The 20,742-nt window shown below is 41.0% G+C and overlaps 1 protein-coding gene across 1 annotated transcript; it reads left to right on the plus strand.

The window, feature by feature from the left end:
- Positions 1-1,199: 1,199 nt before the first annotated feature.
- On the plus strand, positions 1,200-20,007 carry lrp13 (low-density lipoprotein receptor related-protein 13). Its single transcript, XM_028456943.1, has 22 exons — positions 1,200-1,334; positions 1,422-1,577; positions 2,823-3,046; positions 3,078-3,312; positions 6,999-7,214; positions 7,602-7,831; positions 9,455-9,584; positions 9,735-9,925; positions 10,127-10,316; positions 10,615-10,827; positions 12,114-12,297; positions 12,360-12,561; positions 14,101-14,265; positions 14,533-14,733; positions 14,930-15,485; positions 15,641-15,760; positions 15,869-15,976; positions 16,771-17,004; positions 17,200-17,545; positions 18,134-18,197; positions 19,463-19,630; positions 19,996-20,007. Exons 1-22 carry the CDS (start codon positions 1,283-1,285, stop codon positions 20,005-20,007), a joined length of 4,197 nt encoding a protein of 1,398 aa, XP_028312744.1. The 5' UTR covers positions 1,200-1,282.
- Positions 20,008-20,742: the final 735 nt, after the last annotated feature.

Below are 20,742 nucleotides of genomic sequence, written 5' to 3' on the forward strand. Positions count from 1 at the left end.
CTTTTATGTTTATTGGCTGTTGGAAAACAACTGTAGGTGCATTTTCGCCACCACTGGTCAGAAGTATGGACCAGGATACTAGGAGGACAAAAAAACAACAAAAATATAGGCAATATGCCTTTAACTTTTAAATCAAAGTTAAAGGCACTTTTTTTCTCTACTGCATATGATTGAGAGAGAGAGTTTTAGTCATGTTGTTGATGTCATGATGATTTTACTGATGATTTTAAATGTTCTTATTGATTTTAAACAATTGAATGTTTTATCATGTAAAGCACACTGAGTTGCCTTGAGTATGAAATGCGCTATACAAATAAATTTGCCTTGCCTTATATTTATTACTCTGATCGCTTGTTGAGAAAAACTTTGACAATGTGAAAAGATGGACAACACTACTTCATACTCAAATACATTTGTTTTTAGCAGAAAAACATGGTTTAATAAATTGCCACTGCAATATATTTCAGTTGTACGATATACTGTCATTAATACATAATATATAATTGTATTATAGTAATTATTGTAACGGAGTAAAATATTATTCATCAACATAACATTAATTCACAAGCTCCTAGTATTTGCATTCATATTTAGATGTATTTATTTTATTTCAATTTGTCGTATGAACTAAAGTAGGCCCATTCATTCATTCATATTGAATATGACCATTAATTAGTTCAAATTATTACAGCTTATTTCTATCTATCTATCAATGGACTGTATTGTGTATATGTATTCAATGACAAATTACATATCTACATACAATAGAACACATATTGATTAACAAATATGACCATACCAGGCGAGCTGACTATACTAAAGCCATAATTCACTTGAACAAAAACCCTGCACTTTTCCAGTTGGAATCCATAACTGTCCCCTGAGTCACAAACAATGATCAGTTCCTGTGTAATACAGTGTGAACCCATAAACAAATTATTACACATACAATGACAAGTATATGAATGAAAATCATAACGGTCCCTATTATATTTACATTTGTAGATCAGAAAAAAATCTTTCAAAAATAATTATCCTCATACATTTACTGTAGTTGTAATGAGAAAAAGTATTAAAAGTGATTCTTTTCAAAAACAAACAAACATGTATGGTTACAAGATAATACTTTTTCTAAATGAATAAACTATAATCTGAATGTATCAGCTCCATCAGAGGCTCCTCCCCCTCTCAGGTGTTCAATCAGCTCACACTGAGCTCACCTGCTGTCTAGATAAAAAGCTGCTCTGCCGTGCAACATGTTTCAGTCTGTTTGTCTGCTGCAATGGGAGGATGCCTATTCCTGTGGGCACTGGTGTGGTCACAGTTCCTACAAGGTGAACCATGTGGATTATTAAAGGCTTTGTGTTTCACAACAGTAGCAGTGGATCCACGTGTTTTCATCGTTTCGTCATTGCACACAGCGGTTTCAGGTGGGAGCAGTCCTTTGAAGTGCACCCAGGGCTTCAAACTGTGCAGGGATGGAGCGGAGTGTGTCCCTTACAGCCATGTGTGTGATGGAGAGGTGGACTGTAGTGATGGATCAGATGAAGAGGGCTGTGAGTCAACATGCAGTGCAGGTATGAGGAGTTATTCTTCAGGATTAATGAAATGACTCGCCAACATAAGGCTTAAACCTTGGGTGCTGGAGAGCCTCTGTCCTGCATGTTCTAGATATCTCCCTGCTTTAATGAACACACCTGAATCTAATGTTGGTGTCAAAAACGAACGCATTGCGGGATAAAACAAGGAATGAAGATGAATACACCTGAAAGTGACGAAAGATACTGGGAAAAAGAATAAATGCATGGAAAAATGAACAAAATGAAGATTAAATGCATCAAATGAGATAAAAAAAAAAAGAAACATTAAAAATGGCAAATATGAATACCTAAATTGGTGACAAAATGTCTTATTAAACCCACAAAATTAAAACTAAAAAAATCATAAAAACAAGGAATGAGGACTTAACATCCAGGAATTTAAAAGTTCATGTGTGAACTAAATGCATCAAAAAAAGGACTGGATCATATTAATGAATATTGGAATAAACATTTAATATGAAGAGTAAATGGTATCAATAAAGCACAAAATGATTTAAGGTATATAAAAAAAAAAGTGGAATGAAGACTGTTCACACATTATGCTTAAACCAGTCCATTTAATAATACTTGGTGAGGAAATGACCAACTAGACTACAATAAGGGTTCAACTTTTCATGAGTGCATTGAATAATAGATTAGAATGGATTCCAGCCTAGCAACAAGACAAAAGGCAGATAAACTGCATCAGTAACATGTGCTCAAACCTCATCGTGTACACAAACTAAACTAAGTGAAGCCTATTTGTTGATCCACTAGTACATGCTTGGGCAAACTACGGCCTGCGGGCCACATTCGGCCCGTTGGTCTTTTTAATCTGGCCCGCCAAAGCCAAAATAAACAAAACAAAAAATGAACTGTCATACTCCGTCATCTATCTCATCAACACCTGTGGGAAGCAAATATTCTCCCATTCTCCGCTTACGTCCGCCCTTTTCCAGCCTCCCAGTTAAGCAACACGCAGAACACATGTAAACGAAGACGAACATTGGCAGAGAAAGCTGCATGTAACAATGATGCCTTCATGACCATGGGAAACCACAACACTCATTGAATAAACTACATTCGGACTCAGTCTGTTACAATATCATAATAATGACTGCATTCTTTTGACTTAGTCCAGTGATGCCTGGCATCCTACTCGGTATGGACAGAAAATGTAAGATACAGTAATACTAGTCACTAGTATTACTGTATAAGATGATTTCATGTCCATGTGAACAGATCAGTTCCAGTGCGCCCATGGTAGGATGTGCATAGCAAAGGATCAGGTGTGTGATGGTGTGCCTCAGTGTCAGGACCGCTCGGATGAAGCCGACTGCAAGAAGCACAGCGAGGAGTGTGTCCATCCATGTGACGGCGGCAGACGCTGCCTGCCAACGAGTTTCCTCTGTGATGGAGAGGCAGACTGTTTGGACGGCACCGACGAGGCCAACTGTGGTAAGGACGTGTTCACATCTCTATCATTAGGTCCAGGAGGTTGTGTTCTCATGTTTCTTTGTCTCCACATCAGAGGACCTGGAAGAAGATGGGACCAGTGCCACATCTGCTCCTGGTTTCACTGCTGTCCAGTCGAGGCCCATCAAGTGTTTACTGGGATCCAAACCCTGCAGAGACAACAAGGAGTGCGTCCGGTACAGCCACGTCTGTGACGGAGAAACTGACTGCAAGGATGGATCTGATGAGGATGAGTGTGACACACGATGTGAAAAGGGTACGAATTGATTCACCTTGTTATAGTATTTAAAATCAGATTCAGTGGTGGCTCATCACCTTTTACTCCATCAAAGTTGATGATGAAAGTCAAAGCTTCAGAGTTTTGATGCCTACATTTTATGATTTATTTTTGTGTTCCTACAAGGCCTCGTTCTCTGTAACTATGAATCTCATTGATAATTTATCCATAAACAAAACTGTTTTTCAAGTTTAATTGTGAAATGGTTTAAGCTTAGTGAGTGTTTTTGAGAAATAAATAAAAGTGGGCTAATTATGCACATCTGCTGTTAAACTTAATGATATTTTATGCACTTTAATTTGTAATTCACTGGTAGATAATCTCTGAACCTTCAATAGTTCTGATATCCATCAGTTAAACTGGAGACTAGCAGGTGAGTCCAGTTAATTTTAGTCTTTCATGAACACAGCATATTCAGCAGTTTTATGCAGCCATTTTAAGCATCTAGAAAACAGCTTCACCATACGTTTGATCATTTAATGACCCATTTTAATAAAACTCAATTAAGTTTTATAAATGGAAGTTTTCAAAATAATACTAAAGAATCATGTGTGGGATTCAAAAACCAGATGTTGCAAGTCCAGGTCTTATTTATATGGAAGAAAGGAGACTGTGCACTGATTCATGAGTAGGTGTGTTAAAGCCTGGTGATTAAGATTGTTTTGGCTAAACAAATGTGGTGCTCCAATAAAACAGAGGAGTCACGAATACTCTGGCAAGAAAGCCATAGTAAATACATGACAGCCTTACGACATAGTCGATCTACATACTACTCCTCACTAATTGAAGAAAATAAAAATAATCCGAGGTACCTTTTCAGCACTGTAGCCAGGCTAACACAAAGTGAGAGCTCTATTGAGCCCATGATTCCTCTAGCCCTCAGCTGTGAGGACTTAAGGACATTTTTTAACGATAAAATTCATAAGATTAGAGATAAAATTAGCCACTCCCTGCCTTCACCTGGGCCTGCTGTACCATTAAATGTAAATAGGCCTAACCTAAACTGTTTCACACATATAGGACTTCAGGAACTAAATATATCCCTATCAATAGGCTACGTGCCACAGTCCTTTAAAGTAGCTGTAACCAAACCCCTTCTCAAAAAACCTACTCTTGATTCCAGCACTTTAGCAAACTACAGGCCTATATCTAATTTTCCTTTTATTTCAAAGATTCTTGAGAAAGCTGTGGCGGCTCAGCTCTGTGACTTCCTTCAAAACAACAGCCTGTTTGAGGACTTCCAGTCAGGTTTTAGAGCTCAACACAGCACAGAGACTGCTTTAGTTAAAGTAACTAATGATCTACTCTGGGCTTCAGATGAAGGATGACTCTCAGTGCTGGTTTTATTAGATCTTAGTGCAGCTTTTGACACTATAGATCACTATATTTTACTAGAGAGATTAGAGGAATTACTTGGAATCACAGGGACTGCCCTAAACTGGTTTAAGTCCTACCTGTCTGATGGGTACCAGTTTGTACACGTGAATAATAGGTCTTCTGTGTACACTAAAGTAAGCTACGGGGTTCCTCAGGGCTCTGTGCTAGGTCCAATCCTCTTCTGTATCTATATGATCCCCCTTGGTAATGTTATGAGAAAATACTCTTAACTTTCACTGTTATGCTGATGATACCCAACTGTATGTATCAATGAAGCCAGGTGAGACAAATCAGCTATCTAAACTTGAGGCCTGTCTAAAGGACATTAGGGCCTGGATGGACCAAAATTTTCTTCTTCCTAACTCAGACAAGACTGAGGTCATTATACTGGGCCCACGACACCTTAGAGAAACCTATGCTAGCCTAACTGCCCTAGATGGCATTACTCTGGCACGAAGCACAACTGTCAGAAACCTTGGGGTTCTATTTGATCAGGATTTATCCTTAAACTCTCACATAAAACAAACTTCAAGAACTGCCTTCTTTCATCTCCGTAACATTGCTAAAATCAGATCTATCCTGTCTCAGGGCGACGCCGAAAAGCTAGTCCATGCTTTTGTTACCGCTCGACTGGATTATTGTAATTCTCTTTTAGTAGGCTGCCCGAGCAAGTCGCTTAAGACACTTCAGCTGGTTCAAAATGCTGTAGCACGTGTACTGACTAAAACTAGGAGAAGAGATCACATTACTCCTGTATTAGCCTCTCTGCATTGGCTTCCCATAAAATATAGAATAGAATTCAAGATTCTTCTTCTCACTTATAAAGCCCTAAATGGACAGGCACCAGTCTATCTCAAGGAGCTTGTAGTGCCATACAATCCCCCCAGAACACTACGCTCTGAAAATGCTGGACTACTCGTTGTTCCATTTGTCTCTAAAAGTAGTATAGGAGGAAGAGCTTTCAGTTATCAGGCCCCACTTCTCTGGAACCATCTACCAACCACGGTTCGGGGAGCAGACACCCTCTCTACCTTTAAGGTTAGGCTCAAAACATTCCTCTCTGGTAAAGCTTTTAGTTAGGAACCAGCTCATAGTTAAGATGCAATAGGCATAGACTGCCAGTGGGGGGGTCTGGCATGCTCGGTTGGAGAGGGAGTTAAGAGAGAGGTCATTTAGGTTAGAGAGAGACCGGAGAGGGTCCCATTCCTCTCTCAAACACTCCCTCTATGTCTGCTTCTTCCCTTGTGTGTTTGCTCCTGTACTCCTTCTGGCTTTTGTCTTGCAGGTCCGTGGGATCCTTAGTGTGGAGTTACAGAGTCTCAACAACTGTCTCCACCCTCTCCTCTGCACACACCCAACACAGCATAACGTGGATGGCTGTTCATCATAGGAATGGGATCCACACAAGGTTCCTGCTGCTTAACAGAAGGTTTTCCTTGCCGCCATGATGAATTCATGTTGGGTGTGGGATACATATGTCTGTGCATATACGTATATATGCATATGTGTGTATCCATAAAATGAAGAGTCCGTCCTTAAGACTGCTCTACTGTAAAGTGTCTTGAGATACCATTGGTTATGATTTGGCGCTATACAAATAAGATTGATTGATTGGCCTTGGCACAATGACACAGTTCCTCCTCACTATGGTGAATCACAGTCCAACTGTCATGGAGCTTAAAGATAATCCTGAATGTGGAAACCTCTGAGGCATTAGACATAGAGTCGGCAGCATTCCTTAATTATCACATTTCCATAACTTAGAATCCTTAGATTCAGTACTCTTACTACGCACACCATTAAGGATTTAAACCAGTTTGATCACATTGTGACAAGCACTGAAACTTTGTTTGGAAATTAGTTGAATCTATGTGATCGCTTAATTACCTCAGCTTGAAATAAACTTGAAACCTCATCATGACCACATCCCCTCTGTATTATTGGCCCCTCACGTCAATGGCAACCTTTGGGTTGGTAAAAGCTGTTTAACTAAATATAATGGCTAGTTATGGTTTCATTTGGTTGGGGTAACCCAAAGTCACAATTATTGTGCTTACAAAAATGTAACTCCTAAACTAGGCTGCACTTGAAACCTTCGTTGAAAATTCAAGCTGCTGGAGAAGTTGAAGCCACTTCTGACAACTGCATCTGCAAGCTCCTCAAAGTAAAAAAAGAACACTAAGCTTTTAAAGCACCTTCTTTGGCTCCATTCAATACATCGGTTCAGCTTGCCCCATTAAGATTATATTGTTTAAACATATTAAAGACGGTTCATTTTGTCTCTACAGATCAGTTCCAGTGCGCTCATGGTAAAAAGTGTATAGCTCAGAGTAAGGCGTGTGACGGCTTGCCTCAATGTCAGGACGGCTCAGATGAACTTGAGTGCAAACAGGCGGTGGACGGCTGCGCTCATCAGTGTGCCGACAAGACTCGCTGCATCCCTACCAGCTTCCTGTGTGATGGGGAGAGGGACTGCGGGGATGGCAGTGACGAGGCAAACTGCGGTAGGTATAAAACCAGGTCTTCAATCGTAAGTTTTGACCCAAATGTTGGCGTTATTTTTTTTTTGAGTCAATTACAAAGTATAATATTTTGAAAGGGATTTCTGATTAATTTTACACTAAAAAGCAGATATTGCTAACTTTATATAGTAACAAAGTGTTCACTTTCAGTTTATCTAAAATGCTAAATATAAATGTATTCTGCATCTGTGCCTAAAAAGTTAAAATGGTCACTTTGCCCATTTGAGTAAATGCCACAAAAATGTGGTCTGAAAGTAGCTTAGAGTTTAACTCATGACCTGAGTGGATCTTGAATCCAGGTCAGTGGTTATTCAGTTTAATAATAGCTCTACTTGTTCCTGTGACTACGGTTCGTCTCTTTGGCTGCAGTTGTAGAGGCCTGCAGTGCTGCAGAGTTCAGATGCACCAGTGGTCAGTGTGTGTCTGCAAAAATGACCTGTGACGGCCACACGGACTGCTGGGATGGCTCAGATGAGAAGAACTGCATCAAAACCCCGGTCTGCACCACCAAACACCAATGCCCTCAGAGCAAGGAGTGCCTGGTGCAGGAGTGGATCTGTGATGGAGACCAGGACTGCAAGGATGGCACAGACGAGAAGGTGAGAAGAATCAAAGTTTAAAAAAAAAAAAAAATGATCAGTTGTCCATTATTTATCCCAGAAAGAATTTAGTTGTTACAGCTGCTCAAAAAATATTACAAATAAAAGTAATTAAATGTGAGAGAAAAAACGTACATAAGAGTGTTAATTAAATAAAGATTAAGTACACATTAAAGAAGTAAAATGAGATTAATAATGCAGACACTTAAAAGCTGAGGTTACAGTGATGAATTGTAAAGTTTGATCATCAAGTCAGGAATGATTTCCTGTGGAGCACCATGGTGGGATCAGCCTGGTGCTGTAAAACCAGTATGCATTATGGAACCAGTAAACTGAATTGTACTGGTACATGGATTAAATGGTGGTAAAGGAGGGGCTGTGCAAGTGTCAGTTACTGTGTGCATGGGGGAAGGTTAATATAATGGGGTGTCACCTAAGACATACAGTTTAGTCTTCAATCATAGGTGAGGTAGTCGGTTTACATATTTGGACACAAAATATTAATATGCTGCATAGACTCAACCAGGAAAAAGGCACAGAAGAGGATGTACTTCTGCGTCAGCTGAGGAAGTTCAACCTGCCCCAGGAGCTGCTGATCATGTTCTACACCTCCATCATTCAATCTGTTCTGTGCACCTCCATCACTGTCTGGTTTGGATCTTCAACCAAACTAGACAGACACAGACTACAAAGGATAGTCAGGACTGCAGAAAAGATCATTGGTGTTGATCTGCCCTCCATCCAAGACTTATACCTGTCCAGGGTCAGGAAACGGGCAGGTAGCATCACTGCAGACCCCTCACACCCTGCACACAATCTGTTTAAACTCCTCCCCTCTGGCAGACGCTACAGATCACTGTACGCCAAAACAACCCGCCATAAAAACAGTTTCTTCCCCCAGGCTGTCACTCTGATCAACACTAAACAGTCAAAGAGTGTCAGTCCTGTTTCTGTGAAAAAACCCTGGAACCAAACATAACAACCTTGGATCAATCTGACACTGAGAATGTTCATGTACATACCTTTAATTTAAATGTTCTACTGCACTACTTATCAATGCTCTACTGCACTATTTTCCTTTTATTATTATTATATTTTATTATTATCTTTCTTTTCTATTATTTTCCTTCTTTTATCTTATTTTTTAATTTTTATTTTGTATCTATTTATTTATTTTTTATAATATTATTATTATTATTATTATTATTATTATTATTATTATTATCTTGTTTGCACATTCTAGTCTAACTACTGTTTATATTTATACTTATGTTTATACTTATCATCTTTTCTAGCTGATTGTTTATTGTTGAAAAATTTTTGTTTTCACTATTGGAGAGAGCACAGTTGACCGAGTCAAATTCCTCGTGTGTACAACATACACTTGGCGAATAAAGATGATTCTGATTCTGATGAATAAGTGGCCAAATGTCAACATATGATGAAGTTATTTCTTTTGATCAATCATCAAAGGTTATGCTGACTGCAAGTCACTGGTCACATTATGGGACCAGAACAAATGTTTTTTTAAAACAATTGTAATTTAGTGATGTAAACTGCCTTAAAGAGTCTAAGACAATATTACTCCAAGTCTGAAGTTTTCTCTGAAATCATTTTCTATAGGATTGTTCTGCTGCTCCTGTGACCTGCGAAGACTTCCAGTGGTCATGTAAATCAAAGACCAAGTGCATCCCAGTGACCTGGAAGTGTGACGGGATGACTGACTGTGACGACAGCAGCGACGAGGCTGAATGTGAGTTGAATGATGACTCATGTAGCTGTAATATGATCCTACCTGTAAGAATTAGCTGTCATTTGTGTGGGTATTTGCTCATGACTACATACTGGTAAATGAACTGTTTGGACCTACAGTAAGTTAATGTGGATGTTTTTGGATCTCTAGGTGAGTTGAAGAAATGCCTCCCTCATCAGTACCAGTGTGGCAACCAGGATTGTCTGGATCCATTGCTAGTGTGCAACGGCATCGCCAACTGTTCTGACAGCTCAGACGAGGGAGAAAACTGTGAGAAAAAGTGCTCAGAGGAGGAAATCAAACGCTGCTCTCATAGGTGCTACAGCACACCCCAAGGACCGGTGAGGAGCAGAAGATGCACAGATCTAATCATCCATGAAGCTCAAAATACTTAAACGAATAGACTTATGCTGATTTAGATGAGAGCATTCAAGCTCTGAAGCTTATAAGACCAAATACACTTAATTATAGGAGCTCTGGGCGCACTGGTCTGTGTTTGTGCAGCTCTGTGGATGTAGTGTTGAACAGTGTACTTTGTGTAGATCTGTGGGTGTGAGGCAGGATTTCAGCTCATGGACGATGGACAGACCTGTGCAGATGTCGATGAGTGTGAAGGAGGAACACATTCTGGAGTCTGCAGTCAGCGCTGTGTGAACTTGGTTGGCTCGTATCGCTGTGACTGTCTGCCAGGATTCATCATGGAGGCCGATGAACGGCAATGCAAGGTCACAGGTAAAAGGACGATGTGTTTAACATCACCGTCTCTAATTATGACTTTAGTGAGGATCGTAATGGGTACACATGTTCACATAAGGCAATCATTAATGCTTTGACTCCATTTTCTAAATCAATGTTGGACGCATTAAATACAGCTGCTGTTACGGATTTGCCATTTTCTAGTTTCTCATTTACCTTTTGTACTGCTGTTGGGAATTTGGTTTCTAGAACTCACTAAACATACAATTGTTCACAAAATGAGAATAATATAAACTTAATGGATTATTAAAAAATGTTTAAATCCTTCCCTCAGGTGAGCCCTTCCTCCTGACCTCAGTGCAGAGTGACCTCTATCTGTACGGCCTGCGCAGCGGCAACCTCGACATCCTGACCTCGTCAGCTAAGAAGATCATTTTATCTTTGGACTACAGCTGGAGGGATCAAAAGGTCTTCTGGGTTGGGCTGGACTCGGACAGCATTAGGTGGTCCTCACTGGACCAGAAGACCACAGGAACACTGATCAGAGGTTTGTCCCTCAGTAATGGTCTGAAAGGATCAGTGACGTGCCATGACCACTAGGGTTGGGTAGGCAGGGCGTTGCAAATCAAGACCACAATGACAATTTCATATGTTTCTACTTGCAAGTGTTAATTCAATTCAACTTGATTTGTATACAGTAATTTAGAACAGTCATCTCAATGCGCTTATCAAAATATAAAATTCATAATAAAAAAAAACCACATGAACAAGCATTTAGCATCTAACAAAATCAACATCATAAACACCATTAAAGAAACATAAACAATTATTTAATATAGCCTCCATACTCTCCCAACAAGATATATCTCATGACACAGCAGCGCATCCTTTGTTTGTGTTGGAAACACAGAAAATCACAACAACTCGAAACAGCCTCAGTGAGGCGCATCCACAGTCAATCCTTCACTCACTGAAAAATACAAACAATTTTCTGACCGACATTTGCTGAAGGTCTGGTAGCTCAGATGTTGGTCTCCCATCTTTTAAAAACTGTCGTTTTTCCTCAAAAGAAAGTTTCTTTATCGTCTCTAGCGCTGTCATCCTGCTTGTAGTGTTATCCCGCCCACTCGCTAGAGCGAGAGAGAACGTAGCAGCAGCGGTCACGTGATATCAATTCACTAATGCACTGTGAACTTGCGTATAGCATTTAGTATAGTGCGGTTACGTCCAAAGGCAGCATAGAGAGCTGCCTTTTTACTTAAATGGTTTTCATTTTGGGGAACTGACTGCGCATGCGCAAAGACATAAAAACATGCTATGGAAACAGAGGCAGAGCAGCCAAGTGCTTTTGGGAGGGGCGTGGCCTCCTCCTGCCTTACAGCAGACTGCAGCTGTTCCAGGAAATGGTGCTATTTACTAATTTGGGCTATGAAACGCACAAAATGCGGACACTTTCAAACTTATAGGTACTGTAAGCTATGAAATGGAAAAATAGATAATTTATAATTAAAACAAATCAAAATATCAATTCACCCTTGGGTAAGCACTGCCTACCTTGCCTACCCAGACTGCACGTCACTGGAAAGGACAATGCTTGAATCAACCTCCAAACAGTTCAAATTCAAAGAAACGTGTAATGAAGATTAATTACTGACCTGCAATAGGCCTATATCATTTAAGACTAACAAAGGTTAGAATTATCAAAACTTAATAATGTGGACACTTTGTTATGAATATCAAAAAATGTCAACAATGGTACAAACCTGAACTACATCTATAAGTCAGATTGGGCATGGAGCTGTTCCACTGGTCTGAATGACGTCCTGCTCTCAGGTGTTCGGGCTGACTCTGTAGCTGTGGACTGGCTCGGGAGGAACATCTACTGGATCGATGGCGTGAACAGTCAGATCGTGGCTGCCAGAATCTCCCCCACATTGGAGAAGTCTGAGGAACTCTGCATCATCCTGGATGAAGATCTGGACCAGCCTCGGTCCCTGGCTCTGTTTCCACAGAAAGGGTTGGTACGGCCTCATTGACACGTCAGCTTTCAAATGCTGCACTAAAGAGTCGTTTGTCCAGGCTGATGTTCTGGTCGGAGATTGGTAACGAGGTGAAAATTGAGCGTGCTGGAATGGACGGCTCTGAGAGGAGAGCCGTGGTGACCACTGGTCTGGGCTGGCCTGGAGGTGTGGCTGTGGACACCATCTCTGAGAGGGTCTACTGGACCGATGAGAGGCTGAAGGCCATTGGCTCCACCACACTGGATGGAGACAACGTTCAGGTAGATCACCAAACTTACTGAAACACAGCACTCATTGTGCGCCGGGGAAAAAACAAACTTTTTCAGCTCTGAAAAAAAATCAGTCCTTTAAAGCCTCAATTGTCTCCTATTGTTCAGGTCTGTTGGTCTCCTGTCAACAGGTCTTAAATTTTATTTGTAAAAGGCTTGGCTCCATCTTGATGTTTCTCATGTACTTTATTTCACTCATTTTTGTCATGTCTGCACATCTTTTAATCCTGATGGCTGTTTCCACTCACTCTCTGTATTGCTTTAACATAGTTTGTGTCCTTTGTATCTTTACCTCTGCAAAGGAGGTTTTGTTTTGGCTAGCATTATGTCTGTGACCATAAAACTAATAAAGATTTTAATACAAATTTTAAGGAAGTGATTATCGATATTTGAAATTGATCAAGATTCCCAAATTCTAAATCCTTAAGCTGGTTCTAAAACAGCTGCAGCTGGTGACTTTGTACATTACACACAGTCTGTTTTGTGCATACAACAGCACAGCAATGTACAAGAAATTTCTTTAAAGCAAGTGATCAGGAGTTATTTGTGGCAGGATCACAAATAACTGGCAAAGAGGATTTGTGGTCTGTCTTGTTGTCTTTGTCTTTTATCTATTTCTGTCCCTTGGGTACCACACATTTCCGCTCTGATGGACTCGTCGTGTTGTAGTTGTTGAGACCGGTCTTGAGACAAAAGTTTAAAGGTCTCGGATTCGGAAGCATTTTGACTCGATCTTGTCTTGGACTTGGGCTGCCCGGACTCTGGATTTTTCCTCAAGACCGTTCGAGACGGCACTAATTCCTGTTTTTAAACTTTTTTTATAATGTGATAATAACGAGGAGAAAAACGGGATAAAACAATCCTTTATTCATTCTTTAATCCACCCCGTATAATGACTGCAACCTTCCTTAATGTGATGGGTGACACACACAAACAGGAGAGAGAGGCGGGAGCTAAACGTGTCTGCTAACTTGTTGGTTGTGAAATTTGGTTTCACTAACCACAAAGGATACATTTGTAAAAGCAGAGAAAAGTGGAAACATACACACTGCAGTGTGTATGTGGCCAGCCATGTTTTTTTTCTTGGCAGAAATGCTTTTAAACACTTATTGTACATTCAGCTGACATAAAAATCTTGTTTTCAAATATGTAGAATAATTGTGAATTTAGCAGTAGTTTTAATATTTTAGTTTATTTTTTGCAGGCACCTTTTTTCTCCGTCAAATGTATTTAAAAGAAACTGAAATTAAAAAAAGTTATTTAACTGACGAACCTTTTATCTAATAACTCGGTGCATTCTGGTCTCTGGCAAGTCTTGGTCTCGGATAGTGTGGTTGTAAACATAACACTCGTGCACCCAATGTTTCCAGTAGGTCTATAAATGCACACTGGCCTGACTTTTGACATGTAATCGTCGAATAAATCTTAATGTATTTCAAATGTTAAAATTTCATTCAAATTTTTGCCTATTTTTTTGTTTTTAAGAAAAATCCTGGATTATAGCAAAACCTGATGGTCTGACCTTCACAGATACTGCAGATGAAGGAGACGACCAACCCGTTCTCCGTGGCTGTGTTCAATGACATGCTGTACTGGTCCGACGCCAAGAAGCGAGTGGTGCAGTCCGCACAGAAGTTCACCGGAAAGAACCAGCAGGTCCTCCTGAAAAGGCCGAAGCAGCCTTTCGCAGTGAAGGTCAGTGAAAATCCACTAAGCAGCCTCAACACTGCTGTAGAGCACTTCACTTATATTCAACAGGTTTCTTTTTTTTTCTCATCAAAAAGGCTTTAGTCTGCCAGTCCATGAAGTGAAAAAGAAAGCTGTTACAAATTTGAAATGTACCCCATTAATTGTCCTGAGGACCGTTTGAATTAACGACGAAAGCGTTAATATAATGTAGTGCATTATTTATTTCCGCCAGATGTTTTTCTAAACCCAGCTTCTGACGTCACTTTTTTTCAGATCATCCACCCAATACTCCAGACGAGCACAAAAAGCCCCTGTGCAAAGACCGACTGCTCCCACCTGTGTGTTCTCGCACCGGGGCCCAAACCAGTATGCAAGTGTCCCTCTGGTCTGCTGCTGGAAGAGGATGGCCTGACCTGCTCCAGACTGGTGGATTCAGCCTTCATGCTGCTGCTGTCGCCCTCTACAGTCACCCAGGTTTTTACTATTCCACTGCACCAGTGTTTCATACAGTTTCCCAGGATGTCATAAATGTAGATTGTTTCAAACATCAGTCTTTAGTTATCTTTACACCTAACAAGCTGCTTGTTTAGTAAAATATGTACACATTTAATAAACCCTGTTGTTTATACCACACCCTTTTAACTAAATTTGACACTTTGGTTTTCTGCAGATCTACATGCAGTCCCGACACACTGTGACTGATCTAAAGGGCTGGCCTGAACACTTGGTCCTGCAGGTGCCTAGCATCAACGAAGCCGCCATCCTGGACTACAGCATACGAGACCACATCCTGTTCCTGACAGACGACGGCACTGCCTCACTTAGCTCTTTTAATCTGAAGGGCTCTGCGTTGGCTTCCAGGAGTCAGCTCCTTCGACTGCTGGGAGATGCCATCACTGCCATGGCGCTGGACTGGGTGACACTTAACGTGTTCTGGAGTAGCAACAAGCAGCCGCACCTGCAGGTGACGTCCAGCACAGGTGAGCACACGGCCGTGCTGGTTAAGGAAGGCATTGTTCGGGTGGTGTCCATCGCCCTCCATCCTCCCAGTGGCAAAGTCTGCTTCACCAACATGGCTGCTGCAGAGGAGGATGCAGTTACTGTGACAACGGTTGAGTGCGCCAACATGGATGGAGCAGATCGAGAGGTGGTGTGGAAGGATGCAGTCCGGCCCACTTCTCTGGTCTTCACCCCTGATGGGAAAACACTTTACTGGGCTGACACCAGTAAGAACATAATTAATAATTTAAACATCGAGTTGGGTGTTAATTTTTTGACTAAACTATTACTATATTACTAAAAGTTTGTCCAAATTGATTTTTATATTCCCCCTGCAACTAAACGGAGGGTGATAAAGTGACATGCATTAATCCATTTCCAGGTTTGGGAACCATCGGTTCAGCCCTGATGGACAAAACCTCATACAAAGAGGTGAAAGTTGGTGATGGTTTGGCTGCTGTGGCTCTGAATGATGACACTCTACTGTGGATGACTGTCACCGGTAAAGGATGATTCAGCTCCACATCTATGCTTTTTATAGGTTTAACACATGCAAATATTCTAGTGCATGTACGAATAATCAACCTTTTGTCCACATTCTTCCCATCAGACAAGACTCGACTCTGGTTCCAATACGAACAGCAGCAGAACAAGCTTTGGTTTGAGGTTGGGACGAAAGTCCTTGGTCTGAAGGCCTTTAGCAAGTCCAGTCAGAAAGGTAAAATTACAAATGTGCATGGTTATATTCTTGCATGATGGGATAAGTGATACAGACTTGATGCAGTAAACAGTTTTTATCCAAAGATCTTTTTTTTTTTTTTTAAGTCCAAGTGATTGATTAGTCAGATTTTAATGTATGCATGCTTTTAAATATGATAGCATCACCAAATTGGGGGGTTTGGAATACAAACTGGTGTTTAAATGAAAATTGAAAAGGCTGCAGCTCAAACTTGGCTCTGTCAAGTGCGTAGACTGTAAAAAATGGACAGGACAAGCTCCTGGGGATGTGAAGCTTTTATTTTTAGAGCGCCCCCTTATACTTATGTTCTTGGCGTAGCTGTGCAAGTCATCGGGGCAGTATGCTAAATGGGCGGGGCAAGTTACCAGGGCTCCTCCCGCCAAATCCTACTGCGCAGATTCTAACGCCAAATGACGTCAAATTTGCAAGATGGAAGCGGACCTGAGCTCCGTATTTTGGCTTCAAGAACGTTGAGTGGGAACAGCTACAGTGCACGGCCACTGGTCAAGTGTGCCTTAATGGATTGTTTAATAGATTTCTACTTTATTATTAAGGTATGAAGATCAAGTTAGTTTTACAAAAAGCTCTTCTGCTAAAAGCTTTAAGATGGGAAAAGAGCACTTTGTTTTGTTGCATGAAACATATGATGTTCCACCCTTAAGTGAATTGGCAAACATCTACATCAGGTTTCTGATCAACCTGATGACAGCTTTCACAGGCCAGGCTGTAAAAGCCTTGTGGAAACTAAACACTACATGATCTTCACTCACCAGGGACCAATCAATGCTCTAAAAACAACGGTGACTGTCAGCACTTGTGCCTGGCCACCTCCAAAGGTCGGACTTGTCTGTGCGCTCATGGCTACGTCCTGGTGAACGCCACCCGTTGCATCCCTGGGCAGAGCTGCCCCGCAGGCAGCCGGCCCTGTCTGAGTCTACTAGCCTGTCATCCTGCTGAGAAGTTCTGCGATGGCCATGTTGATTGTGCCGACCACTCGGACGAAAACTGTGAGTGAAAAAATGTATGAGCATTTGCTTTTAAGATGTAATGCACTTTAAAAAAAAAAAAAAAAACATCTTAAGCTGTGACTAGCGTTTTAATTTTTGCTAGTAAAATTTGAGAAAACATTTTTTAATCACAATGTTATATTATGCTGACATAGAGGATTGTTTTCTTGGTCATCTCCTTATCTTCAAGTTTAGGTGTGAACAAATCTCCAAAAACCAAGTCCTTGGCACCAAACAGGCCCCGTAGTGCCTTCCTGCCTTCGCCCACTCCTCCCATCACAAAAGTCACAGCCTCGACCTTCATGCTGAACTCCAGTGGCTTAATGGAGGACGACCCGCAGTGCGACCAGAGTCTGTGCGGGGGGAATGGTCGCTGCGTGTACATTGAAGGGCTGCGGACTTGTGCGTGTGCGTTTGGGTTCAGCGGAGACTCCTGTCAGCATAGATTCATGATCTACGCTGCCGCTGGCCTCGGGCTGCTGCTGGTGCCTGTCATAGTGATCGCAGTGATCGTTCAGAGGAGGAAGAAAGCCAGGAAGAGGTATGACTTTAGTGGATGATTTTAATGAAAAAATGGAATTGCTGCCCAAATTAAGCTAAAGTGTGGATTGACACTTTTAATTTCATCTGATACCACTTAGTTTTTCTAAAATAACGTAATTTTCCTATTCAAGTGTTAATTTGCCTTAAACTAGATTAAAACTTGAATTTTGAAACAAGTGACAGAAAATTTCAATTGATTAAAAATGATTAACTTAAAATTACTGCAGTGACATTTCCTCGTCTTGGTTTTAGGGTCAAGTAGTCAAAATGCCTGTTTTAGTCTTTTAGGCTTCGAGTAAAGTTTTATAGTATTAAAACAACATCAGCGAAATTATTCTAGTGCAGTGTGAATGCAAATTGAGCCAAATCAAACACTTGCTCTCTGCTCATTGAAGTGGGGTCAGGAAATTCTGCTTATAATAAACTGCATGATCTCAAAACTGCAGCATTTGACAATCTAAGGCTGTAAATTACTTTTTTTTTTTTTTTTTTTTTTGCTGTTTAAACTTTGACTGGTTGTTGCTGATCTGATGTCATGGATGACTCCATTTTAAAGTTTAAGACCTTGACTTATTCTGTCTTCTAGTAAATCTGGTGCAGATATGACAAAGGACACAAACTTGACTGAACTGCTGACTAAAGTGGAGACGGTAAATATCAAATTGCAAATGCAGAGAAACCAGAGGTGATGCATACTAAGCTGTGTTTCTGTTCACAGGAAGCTGTCTCATCTGTCAATTGAAGGATTTACAGCACCATATTTTTAATAAAATAAATTCCCAGGATTTTCTTGTCCCCTGTGTTTATTTGCTTTAAAATCCTGTCAGTGCAGATAAATAACATCAAATGATGGGAAAAATTAGGGTCTTCAAACATGACCATCCACCCAGTAAGAAGTAGGTTTTTTTTTTTTTAATTTTTTATTTTTTTTTTAAGGAGAACAATATCCAAATAGAGGTTTTGGCTGATTTAATGCACAAACTCATTACTGCTCTTAAACGAAACCTGGAAATGTACCTTTTAATCCAGGGGTGCCACTCTTTAGTTCAAGGACTTAAATTGACAGCCAATTTTTTTTATTTTTTTATTTAAACTTCCACATGCTAAGGTGTAATGCATGCAAGTATTTGAAACTGAGCTATGTAGTATTTTATTAAATGACCACTGTTGAAAGGAACACTTGGTGTCAATTTTTGACCCATCATAGCATCTATATTCACCAAGTATAACTAAACCCCAGGGTTTGCTGACCTGCCACTAGTGGAAACACAAAAATGCCTTATGGGTGGGGCTCCTGAAGCAGTTCAGACACACCCAGTTTACACTACACAACTATTTAGTTTTTTTTGTCACTGCTTGAAAAAACAAATGAAACAAAAGCACAATCTATGCAATGTTAAACTAATCTACTGTGCTTGTTTGTGGCGCAAAATTCCGTTGATTTATTGGTCCGGCCAAAAGAAAAATCCAATTGTAATAATTGTAAGGTATTTCATCAAAGTGTTGAGAGCCAGGCCTACGGTTTAAACCTGGTTTAGCTAAACCATCTGTGCCCGTGCTGGCTTTTCCCATTCCATCAAACTCTTCTCAGTTTGGAGCTCCCCAGCTGAGCCAAGCCAGCTTACAGTGTTTGTCTTAAATGCATGTCATTCATTCACAAATTGAATGATTAGATGTGAGGACTGAATAAACAGCCAATAGAAACCACTGCTGACACCAACAGGATGTGACGTCATCTGTAACTGAGCAGTGAAAACATAGGACGGACATGTTTCTGTGGTTTGAACATTTAAAAAGTAGTAAAGGGTTAAAGATGGTGTTATTTAGTCAATTTATCACAGAACTGAAGCATGTGATAACACACTGATCATGTGAGTTTGATAAGTTCTTAACACCTGTCAGTGTTTGGGAAAAGACGATCTGTCAGGGCACGGTGGAGCTTAGCCCCGCAGACCAAAGGCTGGCGGGGATCATTGGTGAATCCCTCCTGAGCGGTGTGGAGGCGGAGGGTGATACCGATGCGGCTGCTCCACATGTGCCCGAACTACCAAAGGTGTCCGATCCACCGAAGCACGTGATGAAGGTAATTATATAAATAAAGCATAGTTTGAATTTCATTTACAATATTTTAATTAGACTTGTAACAAAAAACAAAAAAAACATTTCTTAAGTCCCAGGGTGTTCCAGCTGGGTTGGTGGTACTGTGCCTGGAGTGAGTGAGGCTAGGGGCTCCACAGCACCTTGTGCGCCTTCCAGCAGCAGCCAAGTCCTCACAGACGCAGTCCTACAGGTGCAGAGGGACACAATAGACTTCATCAGGGAAGTAACTAAGGAGTTAAAGGGCATAAAAGAGGTGTGGACCCAAATAAATTCCACCCTTGAGAAACTGGCGGACAAATAAAAAATGGTCACTCTACGTGTGTTTTATAAGCGTCTCATCACTTCCAGCCGCTGTCGTAAAGCAGCGTCATGTGTCTTGAACACGGGGGGGATGGGGGTTCACTTCGGGATCAACGTTAAAATCAGGTGGTGGCACATTAATTTTTTGTGCTATGTTGTGCAGCACAGTACATGCCCTCACTATCTTACACACCTTTGCGGGTGTGTAAGATAGTCTCCCTCCTGTGGCATCGAGGCACCTCCATCTGCCCTTCAGCATCCCAATGGCCCGCTCAACAACAGCGCGAGTCTAGCTGTGGCGCACATTGTAATGTGTTTTTTAGGGGGCCAAGCCCGCGGGGCCAGGGAACCGCGTATGTAAGCATACGCGGTTCTTAGAACCAGCGGTGCTCGGAACCCTATTGTAATCGTAAGGGGACCTTGGATGCAAAAATTCACATATATCCGCCAGCAGGTGGCGCTATAACAAAGCTCAATCCATTTTTGCCAATAACTCCCACACCGTTTGTTGCACATTTAAAACCTTAATGTCCACAGATTCCTTGAATAGCACTGAATCACCTGGACTAGGCCACGCCCATTTCCGCCTAAACTTTTCGGGAGCAAAATTACAAAAACTGGAAAACCTACTTTTTGAACTCCTCCTTGGGGTTTTGTCCAATCAGAGTGAAACTTGGCACGTAGAGTCTTCAGTTGGACGTGATATACAGTTATCAAAATGAGTTTGTTCGGGTAAATTATGCGCAAATTATTAACAAGTAAAGTTTTCTAGCTCGCAATAAAAATGCGAACTGG

The sequence above is a fragment of the Gouania willdenowi genome, chromosome 9 (genome assembly GCF_900634775.1).
Source record: "Gouania willdenowi chromosome 9, fGouWil2.1, whole genome shotgun sequence".
Taxonomy (NCBI): Eukaryota; Metazoa; Chordata; class Actinopteri; order Blenniiformes; family Gobiesocidae; genus Gouania; species Gouania willdenowi.